General features: G+C 41.0%; 3 protein-coding genes across 9 annotated transcripts; 1 reads left to right on the top strand and 2 right to left on the bottom strand.

Moving 5' to 3' along the window:
- Positions 1 to 103: 103 nt before the first annotated feature.
- Positions 104 to 13,064, bottom strand: dgkaa (diacylglycerol kinase, alpha a). 2 transcript variants are annotated; one of them, XM_062458972.1, is made up of 24 exons: positions 12,814 to 13,064; positions 8,376 to 8,475; positions 7,934 to 8,010; positions 6,730 to 6,859; positions 6,520 to 6,594; positions 6,364 to 6,413; positions 6,188 to 6,262; positions 5,860 to 5,976; positions 4,645 to 4,762; positions 4,369 to 4,457; positions 4,166 to 4,285; positions 3,836 to 3,934; positions 3,488 to 3,574; positions 3,312 to 3,385; positions 3,141 to 3,215; positions 2,950 to 3,035; positions 2,768 to 2,857; positions 2,492 to 2,652; positions 2,351 to 2,415; positions 2,169 to 2,259; positions 1,801 to 1,987; positions 1,547 to 1,664; positions 1,157 to 1,217; positions 104 to 1,028 (listed from the first exon to the last, which is right to left on the bottom strand). In XM_062458972.1, the coding sequence occupies exons 2-24, from the start codon at positions 8,449 to 8,451 to the stop codon at positions 948 to 950; spliced, it is 2,202 nt and encodes a 733-aa protein (XP_062314956.1). In that variant the 5' UTR covers positions 8,452 to 8,475; positions 12,814 to 13,064; the 3' UTR covers positions 104 to 947. The 2 variants fall into 2 exon arrangements, with proteins under 2 accessions (XP_062314956.1, XP_062314957.1); XM_062458973.1 differs by lacking the exons at positions 7,934 to 8,010; positions 8,376 to 8,475; positions 12,814 to 13,064 and having other exon boundaries at positions 6,520 to 6,609; positions 6,730 to 6,855.
- A 923-nt stretch (positions 13,065 to 13,987) lies between these two features.
- On the bottom strand, positions 13,988 to 19,328 carry rnf41 (ring finger protein 41). Of its 3 annotated transcripts, XM_062458969.1 has the most exons (8): positions 19,085 to 19,328; positions 17,929 to 17,944; positions 17,822 to 17,889; positions 17,557 to 17,672; positions 17,151 to 17,422; positions 16,865 to 17,000; positions 15,622 to 15,725; positions 13,988 to 15,489 (listed from the first exon to the last, which is right to left on the bottom strand). In XM_062458969.1, the coding sequence occupies exons 4-8, from the start codon at positions 17,644 to 17,646 to the stop codon at positions 15,135 to 15,137; spliced, it is 957 nt and encodes a 318-aa protein (XP_062314953.1). In that variant the 5' UTR covers positions 17,647 to 17,672; positions 17,822 to 17,889; positions 17,929 to 17,944; positions 19,085 to 19,328; the 3' UTR covers positions 13,988 to 15,134. The 3 variants fall into 3 exon arrangements, with proteins under 3 accessions (XP_062314953.1, XP_062314954.1, XP_062314955.1); XM_062458970.1 differs by lacking the exon at positions 17,929 to 17,944 and having other exon boundaries at positions 17,822 to 17,923; XM_062458971.1 differs by lacking the exon at positions 19,085 to 19,328 and having other exon boundaries at positions 17,557 to 17,689.
- On the top strand, positions 18,441 to 23,770 carry slc39a5 (solute carrier family 39 member 5). Of its 4 annotated transcripts, none has more exons than XM_062458965.1 (13): positions 18,441 to 18,604; positions 19,865 to 19,964; positions 20,108 to 20,288; positions 20,429 to 20,670; positions 20,793 to 20,961; positions 21,212 to 21,389; positions 21,499 to 21,668; positions 21,832 to 21,951; positions 22,030 to 22,096; positions 22,219 to 22,374; positions 22,489 to 22,569; positions 22,683 to 22,861; positions 23,161 to 23,770. In XM_062458965.1, coding segments are annotated over exons 2-13 (1,695 nt in total). In that variant the 5' UTR covers positions 18,441 to 18,604; positions 19,865 to 19,962; the 3' UTR covers positions 23,311 to 23,770. The 4 variants fall into 4 exon arrangements, with proteins under 4 accessions (XP_062314949.1, XP_062314950.1, XP_062314951.1 ...); XM_062458966.1 differs by lacking the exon at positions 18,441 to 18,604 and adding an exon at positions 18,854 to 19,283; XM_062458967.1 differs by lacking the exon at positions 18,441 to 18,604 and adding an exon at positions 19,679 to 19,707.
- Positions 23,771 to 23,836: the final 66 nt, after the last annotated feature.

Below are 23,836 nucleotides of genomic sequence, written 5' to 3'. Positions count from 1 at the left end.
GTAAGATTACATTTGAAATGATATGACTAGCAAGCATCCAATCAGATAAATTCGATTTGTTTGAGGTAATTTCAAATCCATATTGTCACTAAATACAGTTACATTTTTCACTCAGTCTTTTAATTAAAACAGCAGTGTGGTAATTTGAGAACAAAGATGCAAGTTACTCTCTGTACACACACGTGATAGTTACATCATCTCAAATGCACGAGTCATTTTAGAAGCAAGCACATCAAGAACGTCATACTGTGTCAAATAACAATTTATAACTATTATCTCTCAATGATCTACAATTGCACAATCTTTTAATACATTTGTCCACAATATAGTAAAACTATGGACAATTATCCAAATAAAAGTTGCTTCGTAATCAGGATGTAGTTTAAACATAAACTATGTTGGAAATCAGCAAGAGCATGACTGATCTGGAGTGCCACAGCTGTTTTTAAGAAAATAAAACAACAACATTTTCTATTATCTCTTCTACATCTATCCTATTAGTTCCTCTAGAACACATAAGATTAATATTGCAGAGCAAAAAGACAAAGGCACATCAAATAGATTTTATCTTAACATATTGTTATTATAATAGTTTACACTACAACAGTAGTAGTTTTCAAGCAAGATTTCGATAATATTACCTTGCACTAAGGCAGAACAAGCAATGTGTCAAGTTTTAAGAAAGTTTGGTCAACCTGTTTTGGTCACACTTTAAACAAAATACATCCTATAAAGGCTTCTTATGAGAGGTATACCACATAACTTGGTAAATTCAGCTTGTGAGTCCTTCATCGGAAATACCTTGATTACTCAACGCCTCACATAACTATTATATACATTCGTAATTCACAAATGAGGCTGTTTAAATCCTTATTTAAATGTAAAACAAGTGCATACTATAAAGTCTACAAGTATATAAGTCACTGTTGGAGCAGGCAGGCAGTATTCTACTTGTAAGTGAAGAAGCTAGATGATTTGGCCTGGGGAGCCATCAGCATACTGGCTTGATTCTTGTGAGTGATGTGAATCTACAGAAAATCAAAAAAATATGTTACAATTGATCACTTCAGAAAGGCATGTGATATATGAACTATCAAATGAGTTGAGTGCAATTTGGAAAAGGTAAGACGCTAATTTTCTTTCTTAGCGCACTCACCGTGCAAGGTGGCTGCATCCAAGGCTCACCATCAATCTGCATTGGTAGTGCTTTGTTAGTCCTGAGAGAGTGTAAATAAGCCTCATTATATAGTTACAATTGTGCAATACCAGAGGAACTGGGACTGATGGAAAAGCAGAAAAGTGGTGCATGGTCAAAAAAAGAGTTGATTTACATTTAAATGACTCAGCTCATGAGACATACTATAAAACCTTAACATAACAATGAAACTGTCACCTTTAGTGCTGGACACGTTAGGATGTGTGACTGGGGCGCTACATACCTCTCTTCAGCTCAGGGAGCTTATTTCCAGCTCAAAAGGGTGAGGATGTCAATTTATTCATGATTATCTGAGGAGGTTAGTTGTCTGTACAAGTCTCAAATGCTCACCTAATGGTTATCTGGGATGTTTTTGCTAGTCTCACAGCACTCTTGAGTCCAGTGTATATTCGGCCCATCTCAATGGCTCCCTCGAGGCCCACAACCTCCATCCGCTTGTCACTGAGATCTGGCATATGGGAGAGCACTGAGCATTAGACAAAATGGGTCTGGGTTTTTTCTATGGTTTTCATGTTTTCAATAAAAGCAATCACTATTTATGATGAGAAACCATAGCATGTTATAGCAAGTTATCTTCACCATACCTTGCGAGCTCACTTTCAGGGCATCGGGATCAACAATCACCTCAGGCAGCTCCTGGCTCATAAACTCCTTGCTCTCACTCTTTTTTGCCTCGCCCCACAGATTGGAGCCACCATGCATGCTGGGAATGTTGAGGACAGCAACCCCCTCCATAGACAGTCCACTAAGGTTCAATTGAGTGCCACTGCACTGGGAAGCGAGCAACATCATGACAGGCAGAATATTATCATCATACACATGATGAGGAAAACACAAAACTATAAGGTTAAGTGATACTGTTAGAATGTAGAAGGTGGAGTGCAAGTTATTCTGGCGATCAGAGTAAGAGGTTTAGAGGCTGTACCTCTGTGTGCTGATAAGAAGCACTGACCTCGATTGTGACACACTCGTTCAATTTCTTGCAAGACGCAGAGATCGTCTCTGAGGTGGCAAACTCAAAATACCATAGTTTGTTCTTCATTCTGGAACCATAAACAATTTAATCAATCTTAAAAAAATGGGATTATGCAAGGCCATCTTGAAACAGGATAAAGTCACGCAGGATAACTGCACCTGCTGTTGAACTTCTGGGGATGTTTCTCCCTCATGGTGTGGAATCGGTGGGCGATGGAGGCATCCTGTGAATAGAAGGCACTCTCTGTGAATGTAAAAAGATGATGATCTAAATATCTGCCATCTTTGTTGAATACTTACCACTCCAATGGAGAAATAATTGTTGATGATCTCATAAGGCACGGGGTCTCCTTTCTCCTGATTGTCCTCTGTGATCACCTGTATGCTCCAGCGATCCATGAGCACCAGGGAACTCCCCTCGATATCCTTCAGGATCCGACTCAGAACTGAACCATCATACCCTTCAGAGATGGTCACATACATCCACATGAGCTCAAACCAACATCCAAAGATGGTGCATTCTAAAGCTGTAGACATCAGATATTCTCTACATCTGATGGGCATCATGACTCTTACCTCCTCCCCATCGAAGGCAACGTGCCAGATCATTTCCTGTACCCAGGGGTAACACAGCCACAGGTGGGCGCACATGAAGATTGGCTTTGTCTGATTAGACCAAAGAGGGATAGATTTCAGTACCATCTAACAACAGGAAGCAATTGCTGTTTGCACATAGATTTGGACATGTGTGGCCCCACCTATTGCATCAAGGATCCAGCCGACAGTGCCATCCCCTCCACAAACCAATATCCTATAATCTGTGAGATTTCTGAAGAAGGATAGCCTGAAAATACAGATGAACACAGCTATAGCTATGCAGGACATAAAGGTAATTCAGTCCTGTGTACAGAGAGCACTATAACCCTAACCCTTTGATCTGATAACATACCCTGGTCCAGGTCCACCATTTGACAGGTTGTATACCTGCCGTGGATTCAGCAAATACTGAAATTTACGCAGGACCCTGAAATAACAAAAATCAGATTTAATAAATCCAGCACTTACCATTTCTTTGTAATATAATCAAATAATTCTTCTTCTTAATCACACAAAGCCTCACCTTTCTCCTTGCTTGCCTCCACTTTTAGGATTCACAAACACTAGAAGAGGGTGAGTGTCTGGAACAGGGTTGATCTGTTCACAGATATTAAATGTTACCCAGAGCTTTTTTGCTCAAATTAAAAGCAGGCTACTAGATAAGTGACAGGGAACGGGCCTATCAGTAAAGGCCTGTACCTGGAGCACCTGTCCATCGGGAGTGGTGTTGTGGTCACTGTCCTCAGTTGACCCTGAGCAGTCATTTTTCAGGCTGTTTTGTCTCTCCTAAGGTGGTGAGCAAAGAGGTGGCAGAGTGAGTTGGCAGGAAGACACAGACAGGAGATTATATGATCCACTATGTTACTTCCAAACAAAACTGGATGTCACATCAGTGGAAATATTACAAACCATTAACATTTTATGCAAGAAAATGAAAATGATCAAGTTTCTTCCTATTCAATCTGGCATAGGCCTCTTAGGTGAGAACAGCCTTGGAAGAAATGAGTAGGTTCAGATCTTTACAGCAACATGATCCTTCTGGCCTACCTTTATAATGGGGTAAATGGCCCAGGGTGGGAGGATGTGATCTCTCAGTGGGCCACAGTTACATTCTGACGGCTCCTGAGATGCACATTCGTCATGGCGCTGGAACACAAAGATGATGCAACACAAGGGTTTGGGTCAGGGTTGGGAGTTTCCCCTAATAATGTAAACCTAGAAGGACTCGAATAGACTAATAATAACTAGAGAACCATAAATGATCAGGTCACAATGTCTGTAAAAACACAAGGACTAAATAAATGGCTGCAAACAGCTTCACTGAATGGAAAATAACCAAAACTGAAACCTATCTTTCTTTACCCCCTCTTTACTTACCATGGCATGGCACCAGACACAGTGCTTCCCTGTCAAGCTCTGATAGCTCTTGATCTTCTTCTGGCACTTGTCACACTTCCCAGAGTCACAATTCCCACTGACCCAGTCATGGGCTGGAACCTGTGACACCATGTAATTATATGGGACAGTGTACAGGACTGTAAGACTTTGTCAATAGAAGTACTTTCAAGAATCAGGCTTACCCCTGTCTCTTTCTTCGATTTGACGTAGGTCCTGGTGCAAGGAGCAGGGTTTCTGTTGGCACAGCGTCCATGCACAGTGTATTTGCAGCCTGCACCAAATAAAACACAAGAAAAACATTGTCTACTAGCCATTTTTTTGTTATCTATTCTACATTTGACAGGTGAATTCAACTAGAATACTGCTAAATTGAAGTTGTCAGTGCATCAGCATGATGATAGAGTGAAAAGGAAAAATGAAGACAGTATCGCCCTCTGGTGGAGAGATCCAGCACTCACAGGAACAGCAGAGCCCCTGTTTCATCAGTCCCAGCAACATGCTCTGACACACATTGCAGTAGACAGGCTTGTTGAAATGCTTCATCCTCCATAGATGCTGGCCATCCTTCTGGGTCATCTGAGAGAGAAGTGTGGGGTAGAAGATGAGTGCGTGCTCTCAAATCTTTGTGGTTCATGGTGGCTCATTTGAAAAGCAGGAAGTCATGGATGTTTTCTGAAGCGGTTTGTTGCAATACCATTAAGCCCTGCCTGTGCAACCCTCATAAACGACAGTGATAGATTGGCGTGTCCAATGGACTTCATAGTCCTTTCATCTCATCACCGCTGTGACTCGGACAGACAGCTCAGAACAGATCCGAGTCTTGAATAATAATATTGCGACCCTATTAATAACTCACCACACAAAATCATGAATACCATGTCACACTAATCCTATGTGTGCTACACAGGATTATAAGGTTACTCTGAATCTAATGTAGCAGATGCTCTTATCCATATTACAGAAAAAATACTTTCACAAATACTGACTGATTGACCCATGCTTTTAGTGAGCGTACTAAACATGTAGCACCGAGATTCAAAATGAATGTGTGAGAGCCTGCACTTCTCTTTGGTGGCTGAAAATAGCATGGGGGGGGGAAGTCCCCAAAATATTTTGTAAAGGCTAGAAGGTTGAGAGAGATGCCGTTCGTGGTCAGCTACACAGTGAGTCAGTCTGAGAGCTAAACATAGTTAGCAGGTCATAACCCCATTATCTGCAATATTTAAATGTGTGGCCCCCCAGATTATTTATTTCACAAAGCCGTGGGTTTGTTGCAGTCTAAAGGTTACAGATTCTTTTCTAGGTGGGGTTTAAATACTGTAGCTGAGGTAACCATTATGGTAAAGTAAACATTGTAGTGAATCAGTCAGATGCACAGAGATTGTGTTTATGTGAGGGTGTATGCCATGAGGTGGTGTCCAATGCCTGCTACCCTGTGTCAGCAGAAACATCTAGAGCAGCAGAGACAGAGTGAACAAGAGAGTGAGTGAGAGAGATCTTTATAAAGAGAGAATACGAGAGATGTGCAGAGGTTTGAACACATTACACATATCAAGTGTTTTAAAAACCACAGCCACACTTTATACAACGGAATGCTATAGATCTTTTTCTCCCAGTGATGTGACAGGAAACCCAGTGACACAATAAGGGGATGCAAAGATGGATGGACCAACCTTCAACCCTAGCAGTACGAGCAAAGGCACATTGTTCATCCCCCCTTCTACCCATTCCTCCAGAGACACTGTTCCACTGCTGTCGGCATCAATGGCCGTCATCATGTCCTTCAGCACCTGCACAAACAACAGTGTATATTTAGCTCCCAATTCATTTACATTTCCCAGACTTCAACACTGGGGCTGAACATAAAATACCAGTTGTCTGTAAAACCCCCACACACCCCCATGCCTGTGGAGATGTGTGCGCAGCAACTCCTTGTAGCATGGAGGAAAGCTATGGTGATTCCCCTTTGGCAAAACACAGAAGGCAATGTGTGTATCTTACCGGCTGCAGCTCTGACACATCCCAGCCAAGGTAATCCGCAGCATGCATCATCTGAGCAATGATGCGATCCACCTCCTGCATCAACAGACAACAAGAACAGACAGACAGAGTAAGCACTGAGGTGAAACTGGCATTTATCTCGTGTTGACAATAACTCTTTTAGTGCAGTTACTTACGGAGCTGTCAAGAACTCCGTTGCCATCTCTGTCATACAGTTTGAAAGCAACTGAAAAGAAAGAGAAAAAATTGTGAAGGAACGATCCATCATACAGAGGTGTGACAGAATACTGCAGTGTGTTACTGCAGCAGAGGGGAACCCAGTCAGGACTTACACTCCAGCTTGTCTCGAGGCTGGCCATCCTCCAAAAGAGAGAAGTAACACGAAACGTCCTTGAGAAAGACCTCTTCTACGAGAGAAGATTCTGGGATCAATATACATCCAGCATACACACGTCATGTTGTGAGCTTTGATACTGTAGATATTTAAGTAGGGACATGGCTGTCTAAGAATAGTAAGGTTGGTCTAGGGACCACCAACTGACTAGTGCTGCCCTCCTGTTCTGGTTCAGAGTTCTGGAAAGAGCAGAAGAGGCGCTGGCAGAGGTCTGCAGGGAAGTCGTCGACCTCCAGGTAGGTTTTCAGAAATAGTCTGAAACCTTCCTTGTTGATGCACTGGAACAGATATGAGAGAGATCATATTGTCACTATCAGTCCTGGAAGGTCAGACACATAGACCAGTGAGAGTAGTACTGAGATCATTTCTAAAATGTAAATGGATTCATTTGTGTGGTTGAAACACTGCAAAGCTGCCCTATAAATAAATAACGATAATGCTAGGCACAGTCAGACCTCAGGGCCCAAATGCCTGCCTGTGAGAAAAAGGATGCTCTGAAAGCCAGGCATTTATTATGTCTCTCTAACTATGCGTGTTGTCACCCTGTTCATTTCCTGGTTCTGAAAAGAAAAATTAAAGCTTTTTCAGTGTCAGTATACTGATGTCCTAGAGTAAACTGCCTTGTGTCACTATTTCATTACCTTTGCTATAGTTTTCCAAGAGTTTGTTCTCCATGGTTTTATTATGTAATTAGTTGGCAACCCCAACTGCTGATGTCCACATTATTTAAGGGGCCGTTTTTAAAGCCACTTATTATTGGCTTACACTGCATGGGGGTTGCCAGCATATCCTTCAAAAGCACCTTGCTGCATTTGCAAAATCAAGAGGCAATTTCCATTTGCAACTTTAGCTGGCAGACTTATCTACTACAAAAGACATTAGTCTTAAGAGTCTGATTTATCTACTTAATAAATAGAAAATCCATAAATGCATTCATTTTAGGACTCTACTTAAACAGGGTCCCCATAAGCATTCATAAACCTTTGCAAATCATTCAGTGTGCCCTTTAGTGTGAGGAAATATAATGTATACCTACGTTTACAGTACATAATCTTGTGGTTTGTTGTAAAATATATAAAAAATATAATTTAATGTTTGTTTTTAAAAATGCAAAATAGATAATGGAAAATGTGTAATTAAGATGGTTTTGAATTCTGTAGTAAATCCCATTGAGGTATTACTCATAAAATGTGCAATTAATGCTTATAAAGACCCCACTCAAGTGACGTGTTTATTTCGTAGTGTTTAGAAATCCAATCTAGTGACGTAGCCTTCAGTGTCCAAACTCACTAAGAGAGGGAGAGAGCAGATGACTTACGTGGTCAATAGACCTGGCTATGATTTCCTCTCACCTCTCCGTGTCTGTGCTGTGCCAATCTGCCATCTGCATCAAATTCCCTTAGCACATCTTTAACCTTCAGTCTGCAGTCTGGGAGAAGAGACACAAAGGTCACACACACACTCACGACACACTTCACATCCCCACTCGAACCAAAACACAGCCAGACTCTATAGATTGAAAACTGCTGGTATATTTAACCTTCACACACATGTGAAATGCGATGTTTAAGCGTCTCTTAGGAGTTAAAGCATGCACCCTTTCATCAAGATAATGTGTATGCATGTATTCACAGTTTGTCTGAATCAAGGTCTATCAAGGTACACAGTGTGGGTGTTGCTACATTTGCAAATACTTTAGAGAGACAGTCACCTCTTCCAAGTACATAAGAGCGTGTGTGTGTGGGTGGAAATGGAAGAGGTGAAGCACTGAGGAAGCTGGCTGTCTATACTCACAGTCGATGTACTGCTGAAGCTGGATGAAGTCGACTGGGTTCAGCTCCTTCACCTCTGGGTCTGTGGGGGCGGACATGGTGCCTGCGTCTGCACTAACTGCCTGTGCATGGGCGAGAAAGAGAGAGAGATAGAGAGAGAGGGGGCGGAGGAAGAGAGAGAAACAGAGAGAGAGAGCATACATCAGTATGTAGTGTGAAATTGAGGGATAAAGTGTCAGACTTGTGAGCAGAAGATAGCAACATTAATCAGAAGACTAGCATTTGTATACAAAATGGGACAGTAAAAATCACAACAGCGGTAAATCTAGTTAGGAAAAGCTCTGAAGCTATAAGATTTACATCTAGAAACAACATGGTCAACACTGGTCACATTCTAATTTGCAAATAGCCTAAACCTTAAAACCGTTCCCTCAAGACAAACAAGTCTAGAGGATTGGGGCACATGCTATGAGCTTGGCTCTCTTACCATCTCAGTATTTAACAAAACATTTTTTGCAAGGATAAGCAACACAGACCAAACACACTTCCTGCAATGTAATCTTATTCTCTGGAACTGTAAATTATGTAGTGCAGCAAGTAACAACTTTAAGTAACTCACACCTCTAACCATCATACTGTGAACTGTCCTATGCTATGTAAATTTGGCCCACATATAAACTCTATTGATATCAGGCCACAAGCACCCTAGATTCTATGTCTCTAGAGGTTCTTGCACCCAAAGCCTTTTTTCAAATATTTAGTGAATTAAATGATTAGGCTAGCCCACATTTCTTTTTGCCTGTAGGACAAAGTCATTAACATTAACCCCTTATTTCTAAAACCATTCAGACTCTATCCTATTCGCTGCAATCTTTTAAAAATTCCAGCCTAGAAATCTATTTATTTAATTTAAATTTAAGTCCCATAAGCAAGACCATTTTACATAGCAGTGCTTAGGCTTTCTTTATATATATATTTCCTTTCCCATTTAAATTAAATGTCTATAGGTCTGAAATAGAGACCCCAGTGTATTTTACAGTGGTGAGTGTCAGAAGAACAGGATATAGAAGACTGGTACAGAATACCTAAATGTCATAAACGAAAAAATAGACCACTCTTTCCATGTGAAGCAACCAACTCTCTTCTCCTTGTGCTAACAAAGGGTCACGCTGTCCCCACTTAATTCCCTCAAAAGGTTAGCAGCGTTGCCTAGCAGTTTTGTTTATGCAGCCAATCAGGTGGCAGCCAGCAGAATTGACAGCAAAGTGGCAATTGTGGAGGGTATAGAGAGGGGAATGAAGCGATGGCATACTTCAAAATAGAATCAGCGATCCATCCTCATAACGTAAGATAATGCATATAATAATGCATAAACTGGGTCCCTTGCCATCTTCCTTTTGAACATACCATGTCCACAATTTCAATACCCTACATATGGTATAAACTACAAAAGGGATTATTCAATTACTTAGACATGTTCTTTAATAGTTAACCTTCCCTGTCCTTTACAGCAACATGCTGACACGAGCATGTATGTGCTCCCTCATAAGAGAGGGAACACCATCAACACCATCATCATCCTTGTCACAATGATTTCAAGCCATCTGAGTAATCTGATTCTCCACTTCCTGATCAGATAATTATTTGCATACACAATGTTCACATGCAGAGTGGAAATCACTACCAGACAGAACAAGGACTGCTAAAAAGCAATGGAGGTCAAACAGAAATAGTCCGGTAGTACCCATATGCTTTCCCTGGCCCTATAATACACACAACCATAGAGACACGGTTCTGCTTGTATGACTGGCATAAAGTGATCCCGGTAAAACAAGGTATGTAAAACAGTACAACAGTCTTTGCCTCGGCAGGTTCAAAACAAAATAATGAAGGATTTGGGTCTCCGCAGCCTCTCTCTCCAGTACAAGTGGCCAGCTGTCAGATTTCAATCTTACCCTGCTCTGAAAATGTATTCCATATACAGAATTTAACCTCTGAGTTACAGTTTAATATACAGTACATGTATATAATTGCACCGTCTACCAAGTTATGTAAAATTCAACATATGTACGAGGAAAGCCTAATTGATCTTTATACAACACTAGCATGATTGGGGGTGACCTTATTTGTGCAAGCTGTTATTCACCCTCGCCTTGTGCTAAAGAAATGTGCTGTTTTCTTAACACTTTTAAAAGCAACCCCTTGACTTTATGAAGTTGTGGTCGGAAAACAAGATGCGTTTTTTTAACAGTCTGCCTCAAGTAGCTTGGATAGTTTTCCTCTTTCACTAACAGACAATAACGTTTTTTATCTTCTCTGACATGTGCTGAGATTACTGCACATCAAGTTAGTAAGGGTGGGGGCATGTTTTGTTGCTATGGAAAGTGTTTCCCTTTTCGTCAGAGGATTGCCATGGGCGTTGACAAGAGTGGAGGCAGAAGGCAGAGATGTATGAGGGGAGCCCAGCTAGCCGCTGTGAGGTTTCCCTTCTTGCACCACCCACTCCCACACTGCTTTGCTTGGTTGGCCTTCAAAATAGAGACCACAGTCTAAGTTGCATTCCACATTCAGATGCTACTGTGACTCATCTCATGAACAAGAGAATACACCTCTCTATAAATGGACTGCTTGCTCAAAGGAGTAAACTGCAAGAGTGCAACTTTCTAAAAACAGCTAAATCACTTGCTTTTAACTACTCTGGCTCTCCTGCAGTGTATCTCTTTCCTGTATCTTTTATAAGGGGAAATGAAGGCTAGCCTTTATCACAGAATACAATTGTCCAAGGTAGTACACTAAAACCTCCTGAAGTGAGTCAAAATGTATAATGTCAGACATAATTCAAATGTGTAAATCAGCCCATCACTACATGAAGCACTTACTTCTGGAAGTGGTAAGGGAGGCTCGCTTTCTTGTTTGCTTGGCAAACAAATGACAACATAGCCCATTGAAATCCTCCTGATACGAAGGTAGAACTTATGCAACAGTCAGCTAAGGTTTTTTTGTGGATTGACTGCAAAAACAGACTCGTCTGGACTTGTGAGGGTGCACCCTTTCACCAAGCAGCCTCATTACTTTCACAGTGTGAGCCCTGGCAATGACACATGTTAAAAGGACTAATATAAGGCACAGCACGTCTTCTGCAGAACAAAACCAGGGAACAGAACAAGTTGTACATTCTGCACTTTTAGATGACCCATTTAAATGTAATATAGCATAATTAGGAAGATCATCCACAAAACTTACCAATGGTCCTCATTATTGTTCATTCACAAGCAACTCTATCACAGAGAAAGATCCCCGATAGAGCAAAGTCATAGAGGCTCAAAATATTTGAACATGGAATAAGTTCTATAAATTCACCCTTGTTTACAGGGCCTGTCCTACTATACACAGAGTACACAGTAACAATAGATCAGTTGGCCTCACCACCACACACTATTGATTCCCTTGTTTGACTTCTGCAGCTATACAGACAGAGGGAAGACCACCACCCAGGTCGACCTGATTCCAGTGGAATAAAGATAGACAGTTTGTTTATTAACCTACAGATTGTCCAGGAATGCGTTGCCACCTGTTTACCTGGGATAACACACGTGGCTCTGTATCTCAGGTTCAGTAGTCAGTTCCACATTGACCCGAGAATGAGACCAGTCTTTCCTGTCTTTATACTACAAACAAAAGGCTGCAAGTTACTCTTGGGGCTTCATGCATAAATGAAAGTAGACAATGAAAATAAAGCAATCTGAGGTTTAGAAGTAACAAAATATCACTGCTCTCTAAAATTAGAAGCAAGCATATCCACATGGTTATATTAGAACCATGGGATAATACCACTGCACTGCACAGACCCAGGGGTCCTTGATATGTTCAAGCCATACTGTAGGTTCTGAGTCGACACATTCCAAGTAAGATATAGTCACAAGGCACCCCGTGAAATGCAAGGTAACTAAGCAGCTCATAGGAACAACTTAAGGACATGAACTGAGCTTTGTGTTGGAAAGCTGTTTTACTTGCAATTTAAAAACGTCCACAGCATTTACGAGATGCAATACATTTCCCTAAAAAACGATTGTATTGAGAATCACATCATAGTTGCATTGAGAATAGTTAAATAAGTCAATTACTGGTTGTACATCAATGTGTCAATTCATCATTGTACAACTAAATAATTCATTCTCGAAATTTCCGACTAAACGCAATGATACCTATATAGGTTAGTTCATGCAGTAAATTAAAAATAATTTTAATTCAAATAAAGGCATTTTTTTCTAGAGGCAAAACTGGAGGAAGCGAGGTCCTATTTCGTAAACAATCGAAATGGGATTTGGCTAATTCATCAGCGCATAATATGTCGGCTTTTACAAAGTTGTGAACGGACAATCCCACGATTCCATTGAACTTCATCGTTCAGCATAGTGACTTTCGGACAGGGCTTTAATGAGTAGCCTCTCCTACCATACCTTCTATTTCGCGACGACAGTTGTCCAGCAGTCCTTTAAAACTGTTGAGCTGTTGCTGAAAAGCCTTATATTCCCTTGATTGCAGGGTGGTTGAATACACGTTTTAAAAATGTTGCTTGTTGAAGACGGCGAAGCAAGCTGTGTGGCCGCAAAAAATGTTTCAACTGTTTAGAGGGAAGGAAAGATTGACTGGCTCCCACGCCCGACTCTGCACTATCCCTCTAGTATAGTCCAATAAAGCACCGCCTCGAACTGTCATCTCTGCACGCACTTTGACCGAAGTTTAGACGAGCGTAGGACTTGCCCGTTAAAGTAATTAACATAGATTTCACCCATAAATATTATCAACTTTTAAATCCAATTGTATTTAATTGTATCGTCATGAACATATGTATGCATTTGTAGTGATATTCGATATTCTGAGTTTATAGCTCGCTTGTCTGCATTAATTGTGCTAGGCTACATCATTGAGGAAGAAGATGCGACATCCTATTTCTAACTTTTTAAATTGATTTTGTTTTGTTAATGTTTGCTTAATCCTTCCATGCCCGGTAAAGGATGAATCCTCATGTCTGGCAACTAATTTAGCATGCAGAATGTAGCACAGAATAATAACAGACTATTTGGCAGGGAGCGTTTCACATTCCATTCACAATAGGAAGGATTTAAAAAGTGAGTCCTCAACAGAGGGCATGAGCTGGCAAGAGCAAGCACCAGACAACAGCCCATGGGAGTTTCTCTCTCATAAGAGTGGTGAGAGAGAAAGAGAGAGGGAGAGAGAGCACATTGGCTGTGTAAGCTGTAGAGTTAAGATCAGCTGTTTTTCCTTATTATGCACTTACCCCATAAATCATTATAACCACCCTGGTGACAGGATGTGGTGGAATTACAGTTATGGGGGATTTCTGGACTGGTACAGAGCGGTTACACTTCCCAACCTTAAGTCCTTTTTAGTTCATAAACAATGTATAAGCAAGAATACCATATCATATGGAATGTAAAATGGGCCATGTTAAGCCTGATGTGAAATTCACAAACATTAACATAAAATGTATCTGAATGCCCAATGCCAAAAAAACAAAATAAGAGTGACATTTCATTTCAAGAAGTTTGTCATTTATTACTTTCTTTGTTGCACACCACAGCACAAAAGAAAGACACAAACAAAAACAAGTTGACTGAAAACAAAACCATTTATGAGACTGAAAACGTATACAATGCATAAAGATTTACAATCCAAATATATCTCGATTTCCAATGTTCAATTTTAGCAACAATGTTTCTGTATGTCAACAATCGAGTAATGCATAGGCCTAACGGTGGAGCACATCTTCCATCCTTCTCTCAATAAGCCAATGTGTAGAGAGATCTTTGTGGAAGACAACATTTTTCACATGCATCTCAGCATATCAGTCAGGCTCTAATGAACTTATTGGTATCGCCCTGCATGTTTTTAGTTAGAGCCAGTCCCTCATATATTGTTCCTTTAAAGGCATTCAAAGCTCTCAGACACAAATATTTGGTAATGAAACATGTCAGAATTTCATTTCTCATCAAATAACATAGTAAGAATCTTTGTGCATCTAATCACGTCAACCATTATTTGTGAAATGACACATATAAATTCAAAATATTCAACTTCAATTTGAACAGTTTAATTGGACCCAACTTCATGTTTACTATATACAACTGAAGATAAAGAAAACTTGTAAGCAAAACCAGTAACAATCTTTCTCAATTAATTCAATTGCCATCTATTTAAATCTAGAAGTATCTTCAAGCAAGGTGTCACATTAAAAATAAATAACATGGCACACAATGGCAATCTAAATGATAAGCACTGCCTCAACATGTAATCTTTTTTTACAAGAAACAATTTACTGCAGCATAAAATACCACTGTTCTGACTCCTGGCCATAACCAAGTAAATATATTTACAGTCTGAATAGCAACATAATATTTATATTCAATATAGTATTTGTTTTTACAAGAGTTTACACAATAGAGGACACCAAACAGGGAGACCAAGAATCAGCAAATGGAATGTAAATAAGATTACATTTATACTTATGTTATCATGACAGTTCAGGTTCTTTCTTGTAAATGTCCCATTAAGGCAAAAATGTCAAGCTCTTGTGATCTCATTTTAGGGTTCTTTTATGCTCCTTCATATGTAGAGACAAGAATTTGCATGTTAGCTGTCACTGTAAAATAGTGAGAGAAACATTCTACATATATATTTTTAAGGTGTCACACTTCATTGTCCCTGAACAAAAGCATTCATAGTCCTTTGTCACGGTGGACCCTCCTAATAACTGTAGTTACAAGATCTCCTCTACTCCATGGGCAAAGATCATGACCAGACCAGGCTCCAGAATCATGTCCTCTCCCATGTGTTGGTTCTCACAGGCCATCACCACCACTGCCTGCTTCCCTGGTATACGCTTGGCCACGTAGTTCTCGTAGTAGCGCCGGTTCATCTGTCGCGTCTCCAGTGTGGCCAGACCCTGCGGCCAGTTGCGCTCGTGGGCATTCTCAATCAGGTCGTTGACAATGGACAAAGGACAGCCACTGTCGATGAGGGATCGTTTGATGACCGCCTGTAGAACAGCATCCGGGGTGGAGATCATCCCACCCCAGCGTGTCACTCTTGCAGGCTGCATCGAGTTCACCCACCTGTTGGCAAGATGGACAACGATAGTACTTAGTATACTAATAACTTCCTAAATCATTCTTTACAATAGCCCCAAAACTGTAAATCTGCTCAAGTCCGAGACAAAGGGAGAAGAGGGAGGGATGGACACTCACTCGAGAATCTCATTGTACTCTATGCTCTCTTCCAAGTTTTGCAGATTGGGATTTGCACTGCGGATTGCTCGCATGTATGCTTTCAGCAGCTGGATGTCACGCTTCTGAAATAATAAAACACACAAACATCAGAACCCTGACCCTTGGAAGAACAGAAGCTACTATGCATGTATATCATCTCAGTGAGGGATTTATTTTGCTTAAGTAATCAATGACTAAGCTGGAGGAGTGTTGCTAGAAAGATACAAGAGTATGACTCCTCATCTGCTCCATAAGATATTATATATAATGTATAGATTATACATTATATATGTGTATGTTTGCTTGCTTATGTCTCTTTCCTTTTTAACTTTTAAAGTGATCTAAAAGACTAGCTAGTATTTTCAGATTTGAGACATGTACATACAAACATGTATTAGGTCACTCAGCTTCCTTTGTCTTTTATGTGCCCACTGCCCCTTTCATATTTAAGGAGTTTAGACACCATAATTTAGGACAGACATTCAAGGTGGCATTACAACTGAAGGTGAGAGACATATAGTAGCACATAAGAAGCCATAAGAAGATGGGATCTCAATTCCTCCACAGAAAGACAACATTAGGGATTTCAGGGAATTTGACTGCATGCTATTGAAATACAGTATTCAAGGTAATGTATTTCTTTGAATAAACGCTGCAGCGTTTATTAAATAACGTTCATTTTTGGCGCAGCATTTATTCGAGGGCGGCGTTTAAATAGTAAGAGATATTTCGGGAATTGTAGCTGCAGTGCAGCCATAGACAACTTCGTTGCCGACATTGTGACAAATGAATCATGCAGCTAAAAACGCAGGTTTCATCTGCTACCGCTGACCTCCTTGTCTATTCTTTGTCTATGAGTGCGGCAACTCCCTTTCTCATTGGCTATCAATTAGGTGTGCGTTGGCAGTACAACTGTCTCAAATACAGGTGTTCTACATTGTGTAGAAATCTGAAGCAGAATGCCTTAACGTTTATACGTTAAAGCTGTGCAAAAAGTTATGTACATGTGTAATAAATACTGGGGTTGAATTTAACCAATTAAATAACCGTTTTCAGATTTTTTTGGGTGCGGCGTTTATTCGAGGGCAGCGTTTATTACACAACGTTCATTTTTGGTACGCCGTTTATTCGAGGGCTGCGTTTATTTGAGGGTGGCGTTTATTCGAAGAAATACGGTATATATTATCAGTGTCAGTTGAATGAGTTGTTCTCATGTGCTTACTTGTTCCCCTAGCTGGTGCTTGTGCTCTGCAGCAGTCTTCTCCAGTTCAGAGATCTTGGTGTGCTGCTGCTGCACCACGCTACGCAAGTGCTTGATGCAATTGTGATTTGGCATCTCGTCTTTCGGCATCTCAAGTCTGCGTGGGAAATGATGCTTTTTGGAATGAATGATTTATGTAACAGTACTCCACTACAAGACAACTCTTTTTAGGTATTTTGTGTGTGGTGTTCGTCTGCTATGACTGTCTCATGGCATCGATGCCAGACATGGTGTTTAAGCGACTCACCCACAGCCTTCCTCACAGTTGACAGGCCTTTTGGGATTGTGCTCACAGTCCTTCAGGTGGGACTGCAGCTGGTCGAGCCGCAGTGTGGCTGTACAGCCGAATCCTGTGTTGTCACACCCAATCTGGAGCTTGGACAGCATGTTGCGCATGATGCGAGGAACTGGTCGGAGGTGAGCAAGTGTCACCACAGTGCGATCCACAGGGCAGATCTGCTGCTGGGCAAACCACTGAGTGATACAGGCATTGCAGAAGGCATGCTCACAGTGAGGGGCCTATAGATCCAATTAAAATGAGAGAAACAGAAAAGGTTAAACATACTGTACAAGGAAAATGTAACAGGGTTTCATTGTAGAGGTTGAGCCTCTACAATAACTAGAAAGTAAATTGGTGTAATGAGGGCACTTACCTGCACTGGCTCCTCAAGAACTCCACTACAGATGGGACACAGCAGGTCTTCATCCACCTCCCCTTGAAACCTGGTGACGTCGTACCCCATGGCACATTACTGGAAACCTCCTATCCCTGTAGAACAATATGGCCTGTTGAGTGACAATATACCTTTTCTGAATCCCCACATTGTCGGATATTATTGAAGTAATAAATCCAGAGACAGAAAGAGTTAATCTATAGTTAAATCATCAAAGTAAATATAAAGGGTGTAGGCCAGTTACCTCACAAAAATGTTGCTCTCATCTTTGCTCTTGAGCTGTCTCCTTGGACCATAACATGCATTGTTTCTCGAGTCGCTCTGGATAAGAGCGTCTGCTAAATGACTAAATGATATGGATGAGAAACTGGTTAGTGAAATAGAAAAACATCAGCATCAACACAACAGCATCTCTCCATCAATAAGAAATGAATCCAGGGAGGGGTTTTGTCAAATACACTTATGGTAGTAGCCAAAAATGCATTAGCCCACTATCACTTTCACTAATCTGAATCCATTAGCATTGTGAGTGTCCGAAATAATAAACCTTAAAACCAAATAAGGATTGTGATTGCATTATGTGGGGGAGTACCCTAAGGCCTAATTACAACCATCCAAAGAAAAAGGGCCTCCATTTACTGTAACAGTTTACAATCTGCTGCAAGAGTGGGAGGCAGGAAGCAATGCTGTTTGATCCGTTATCATTTCAATCCTAAAGCAAATCAAAAATCAAAAAGTGGAAAGCTGTAGATACAGAAACCGGCTAGATCAGATTACTCCAAAGTGAGGTAGATCTATTACTCATGTCACATTTCCAATCACAGAACAAGGTTCTCGCAGACCTATGCCTTCTTTTGGCAGCACACTTTCCTGTAATACTGCAGTGTTGAACAGTCAATAGTGCAATATAGTATTTACATACAGTCTTAAGATATTATATTCGTCTTGGGCAGTGTCTAATTAAAGTATGGCAAGCCGTCTAACGTTAGATTCCACAAGGAAGATAGGTTGATGTCCGTTTGAAATGGTGAGCTCATTTAGCTAAGATGTAAGGTTTGATTGTTATTTAACATAGCTTGCTACATAAACAATATGCAGTGTCGAATTGAAAAGCACAAATATTTCAGATTTACGAACTAAACATATGGAACTGAAAGTCTAATTAGCTACAACCATGAACTGGGCCAGCCTGTCGAGGGAGAGGAGTAACACATTAGACTTAATAGCCTAGCCTAGCCTAAATGGCTGTGTAGTTTACACACAGCTATTGCCCCTCGTCTGAGAAACTGGATATTCAAAACGTAACGTAATTGTTTTAAATGCAGCTGGCATCATAGAAAACGATTAAGCGAACGCCTCTCTGGCTAAGAAGCTACGCTGTGCTGGCTAGCTACATTAACAACTACCGGGTATGGCTAGCTAACTAGCTAACGTTAGCAACTGATAGCTAGCTAGCTAACGCTAGTCACATCTTCTAAATGCAGTACAAGCCAATATGAACACTTACTTAATTGTGTTGCCCTATTGTTCCGATTACTGAATTGGACTGTGGCACTCAGGCTAGCTATAGTTAAACATTCCTGCCCGTATGGCTAATATACATTTAAACCAAGCTAGGCTAGCTAGCCAGATAGCTAGCCACGTCCCTTGCCTGGAAGCAAGCAACATGACATTCTATGTGCTGGTTGCTACCCCACGCAAACAAGGTAATGTCGACGTAAGCATGTCAGCTCTTAGTATGACTGACTCTGACTGGCAGGCCTGTACATTGTGGATAGGCAAAGGGTACCGATTAACTCCAATACCAAAATTATGTATCGCTAAAAATGAAATTACTATTATTCTGGTGAAGTTATGGCAGACAGCAAATAAATGAAATATGACAGGGCATCTTAATTTAAACGTGAACATTCAGTCATTCGCTCAGGCGCGCGCACACAACCGCTCCGAAAATACACACGTGCCGTGAACAAGCAAGCAAGTAGAGCAAACGCACACACACACACACACACACACACACACACACACACACACACACACACACACACACACACACACACACACACACACACACACACACACACACACACACTGGTGATAGACCATGACTATATATTGCCTGCTGACAATGTATATTAACGTTAAGTTAACATACTTTTTTTTTTACACGTTTCCCCTTGAAATAAATTGAAAACTTTTGTAGTGAGCATACTAACATTCAACATCAGTACAAAATCAGCAAAAAAAGTAATCGATTGATCAATGTTCTTATCTGGTTTCTTTAAAGCTCTTCAACCTTCAGTCATACAATCTCAAAGCAAGTAGGCTACACACACCGATAGCTCTTCCCTTGACAAGACCGAATTGTTTTCCAAGCTTTGGATTATGTGAGTAATTCAAAAATAGGCTATATTTATATTTGACACGTCTTGTGTAAAATCAGATATTTGACCTGCTATTTTAATTGCTTGTTCGACCTGCACTGTTGTTCACCAAATGTGCATTTTATTGAATTGTTTTCCCTCTCAAGGATCTGCTTTATGCTGACCATTGCAACGTACATCTGTGTGGCATTGCTTGAGGTTGAAGCAGGGGAAATCAGTCATGTCATGGATATACAACCACAGAATAATATCGTGGAAAATAATTTAAATGGAAGCCAACACGAGGTGACAAGTTCTGAGCATTTCCAAGCAGCTTTTGAGGAACAGGTATGAACATTGTGTGGAATATAACATATTTCTCATCTGTTTGATGCTTCATACTATTTCAAACTAATTTAAACCTTAAATAATGCACAACAAGAATGATTATACATTTATTATTATTATTATTTTTGTCTGTTATCTAGGGCTACTACTTGCATCGATTGTTCAAGCAGTATGGAGAGAACGGAACTCTATCATATGGAGGGCTGCAGAAGTTACTTGGCAGCCTTGGGCTAGGGGAGGTCAGTGTTTTGGAGATCAGCCACCATGGACTGAAGCAAAATACATTAGACTCCTCTCAGCCTCACTCACACAGCCTTAACCAGGGTCGCAACATCCCTATCTCAAATTTGAATTCTTCATTTCCATTTGCAAACATAGCCAGGTAAGAAAGAGTTATATTTGTACCAATACAATTTCACAAGGAGCATGTACATACAAAATGCTCCTATAAAAAGTGTCCTCTCATCTTATTTTATCTTACAACCACCTCATCTCCCTGTAAAGTAGTCCACTGTCTGGGAGACTGGATCTTGATGGATCTAAGGAGAGTACCACCTCTGTCAGAGTGATGGAAGATCCATGGTCACACTCAAACCCTGCGTCTACCACAAGAAATGAACAGCTTGAATCACTGGTGTCTAATCACTCTACCCAGACACACTTCCATGGGAACGTGAGTAGTTACTACCAACAGTTCAGCGTCAACATTTTCCAAAAGTTATCACTTACCATTGTCTCAATACTCAATAAAACTGTTTAAAGTTCACACTTGGTTCAAAGAGTCACACATATGTTTTTTATCTCTGTTAATGAATAACAAACCCAAATCTCAAGACTCACAACTAATCACCATGCAGTATACAGTACAAGTTTTATAAAATGCATCTCCTCTAAATCTTACACTCACCCTTTTCCTATGACAGTGTCTGAATGTCACTCAGCTTTTGTGGAATTTTGGTCTGGGGAGGGCGTCCCACATCACCCCTGCACACTTCAGCTTCCTGTGCCCGGCCCTTCTGTACCAGATAGACAGCAGAGTTTGTATACACCACTCGGACACCAATGTAACCCAGACAGACAGTAATGTGACATTTCTCAAAGGTAAATTCACAGAGTTACAGCCACAATTTATACAGAAAAAAAGGCAACCAATGTCTGCAAATGTTTTCTGTATTAAAATTTATTTGACTCTTCTCTGTCTACACTGCAGCTCTGGGTTGGAGCTCCTTGGCTCTGGTTCTGATCAGTCTCCCATCTTTCCTGGCTTTAAGCCTGGTGCCCCTTCTGCCTCCCTCCCATCTACGCACCCTTCTTTGCCCAATGGCTGCTATGGCTGTGGGGACACTGTGTGGGGACGCCCTGCTGCATCTCCTCCCTCATGTGAGTACCAGCAAACTGTGCTGTCAGATGTGTCTGTCAAGTCAGAAGGAACTGCATTTGATAAAATTTGGTGTTGATTATAGACAGAGCCACAATATGTAAATATCTGTGCGATGGATACAAAGTGAGCATTGTGCATGACTGTAGGTTGTTTGCTCTATAGGCCAATACAACACCCCATTCTGATGAGTGGGACCCCATACTGAAGGGCCTGAGCGTGTTGGGAGGACTCTACCTCCTCTTCATTATTGAAAGCATTCTGGGACTACTGAACCACTACAAGGTCAGTGGAATGAGTGACATGATAATCCATACATGGCTTTCAAGTTGTACCTGTCTCTCATGTGTGATATCTCATCAGATATCCAGTAAAAAAAGGAAGGGGAACATCGATATTGATCCAGAGAGGGAGCTTAGTCCCCTGAATAGTGAGTCAATGTACTGGACAAATGGATTTGAATAACTTTGTCATATTTTAAAATCAATTGACCTTTTCTATAACTCTCATCCCTCAGCATATTCACTTCCCATACTCTATTGTGCTCTTCAGGTCTCAGTGTCCCAGAGCAAACTCAACCTTCTGAGCACAGCCATCATGGCCACTCACACAGCCTGCCTGACCAGGAGCATGCTGGGATAGGAAGCTTGGTTTGGATGGTGGTCATGGGAGATGGGATTCACAATCTTACTGATGGACTGGCAATTGGTATTCAGACGGTCAACATTAGGACATTTCTACAATAAACCTTGCTGGAAAATGTACCTTCATTGCTATGGATTTATAAAATAGCAAAAATGACCTCTTTCCACTGTTTCTCAGGTGCAGCTTTCTCTCATAGTCTAACTGGAGGTCTGAGCACCACCATTGCTGTGTTCTGCCATGAGCTTCCTCACGAGCTAGGTATACAATGACACTGCAACAAAATTGTTGTAGTGTTCTTTGACTGACCTAAAATGAACTAATGTCTTGTGTTTTAAAACGTGAAAGTAAAACATGTCTTGAATGCCTCGCAGGTGACCTGGCTGTTTTGCTAGGAGCGGGATGGCCTGTACGCAGGCTCGCTCTCTTCAGTTTCTTATCGGCACTGCTGGGCTTTCTTGGCCTGCTGACAGGCACTCTTCTGGGCCACAACTCTCCCTGGATCCTAACCCTCACTGCTGGAGTTTTCCTCTATGTGGCCCTCGCTGACATGGTAACTACAGACAAATGTGAGGGGGGGGTCAGATGGCTGAGCGGTTAGGGAATCGGGCTATTAATCAGAAGGTTGCCCATTCGATTCCCGACCGTGCAAATTGACGTTGTGTCCTTGGGCAAGGCACTTCACCCTACTTGCCTCGGGGGAATGTCCCTGTACTAACTGTAAGTTGCTCTGGATAAGAGCGTCTGCTAAATGACTACATGTAAATGATTACAAACTCAGTTATTGCTAGTGTAGGTTTATAATGGGAAATTATACAAGATCTGTGACATTCTGTCTCCTGTGCACAATAGATGCCAGAGATGCTCCATGGTGATCCGGGTCCGATGGGTCCCCTGACTCGCTTTCTACTGCAGAACCTTGGTCTGTTGACTGGGGGCTCCGTCATGCTCTGCATAGCTTTATTTGAAGATAATATTGCAGTCAACCTGGGAGAGGGCTGAATCAATGGATGTATTTGAGTGAATTAGCTTAAAAACCAGAAGACAAGATCAACACATTTAACTCAACAGGTGTAAACAGCCAGTATTCATGACATTTGATCTGATAGACCGCAACGTGAGATAATGGCTATGACAGTCATTCGAACTAAAGGCTACAAACTTAAGAATAGTGATGGCGTCAGTCTGCAAACAGCTTTTTAGAGCTCTGCAAGGCTGTGTGAACATGGATGAACCTACCTGATAGGATCACATCCTTTGGACATCTGATGTATTTAATCTTTTCGTAAATGCACTCCAACTCAGACACCTCCTTTTTAGTGTTTAGACTTTTTTTTACGACCATCAAATTAGATGAACAATTTTCATTATTTAAAATGTATGTCGATGGGAAATAACTATTTCAGTATCATGTACAATCTTATAGTAAAGGTTCCCTTGTGACTCCCATTTCATTATCTCAGTCAGACGTTTTTGCAATGTAAATGAAGTAAAAAAATGTGGTTCAATATGATGGTAATAAGTCACT

The sequence above is a fragment of the Osmerus eperlanus genome, chromosome 4 (assembly GCF_963692335.1).
Source record: "Osmerus eperlanus chromosome 4, fOsmEpe2.1, whole genome shotgun sequence".
Classification (NCBI taxonomy): Eukaryota; Metazoa; Chordata; class Actinopteri; order Osmeriformes; family Osmeridae; genus Osmerus; species Osmerus eperlanus.
This window is presented reverse-complemented; position numbering and strand designations above follow the sequence as displayed.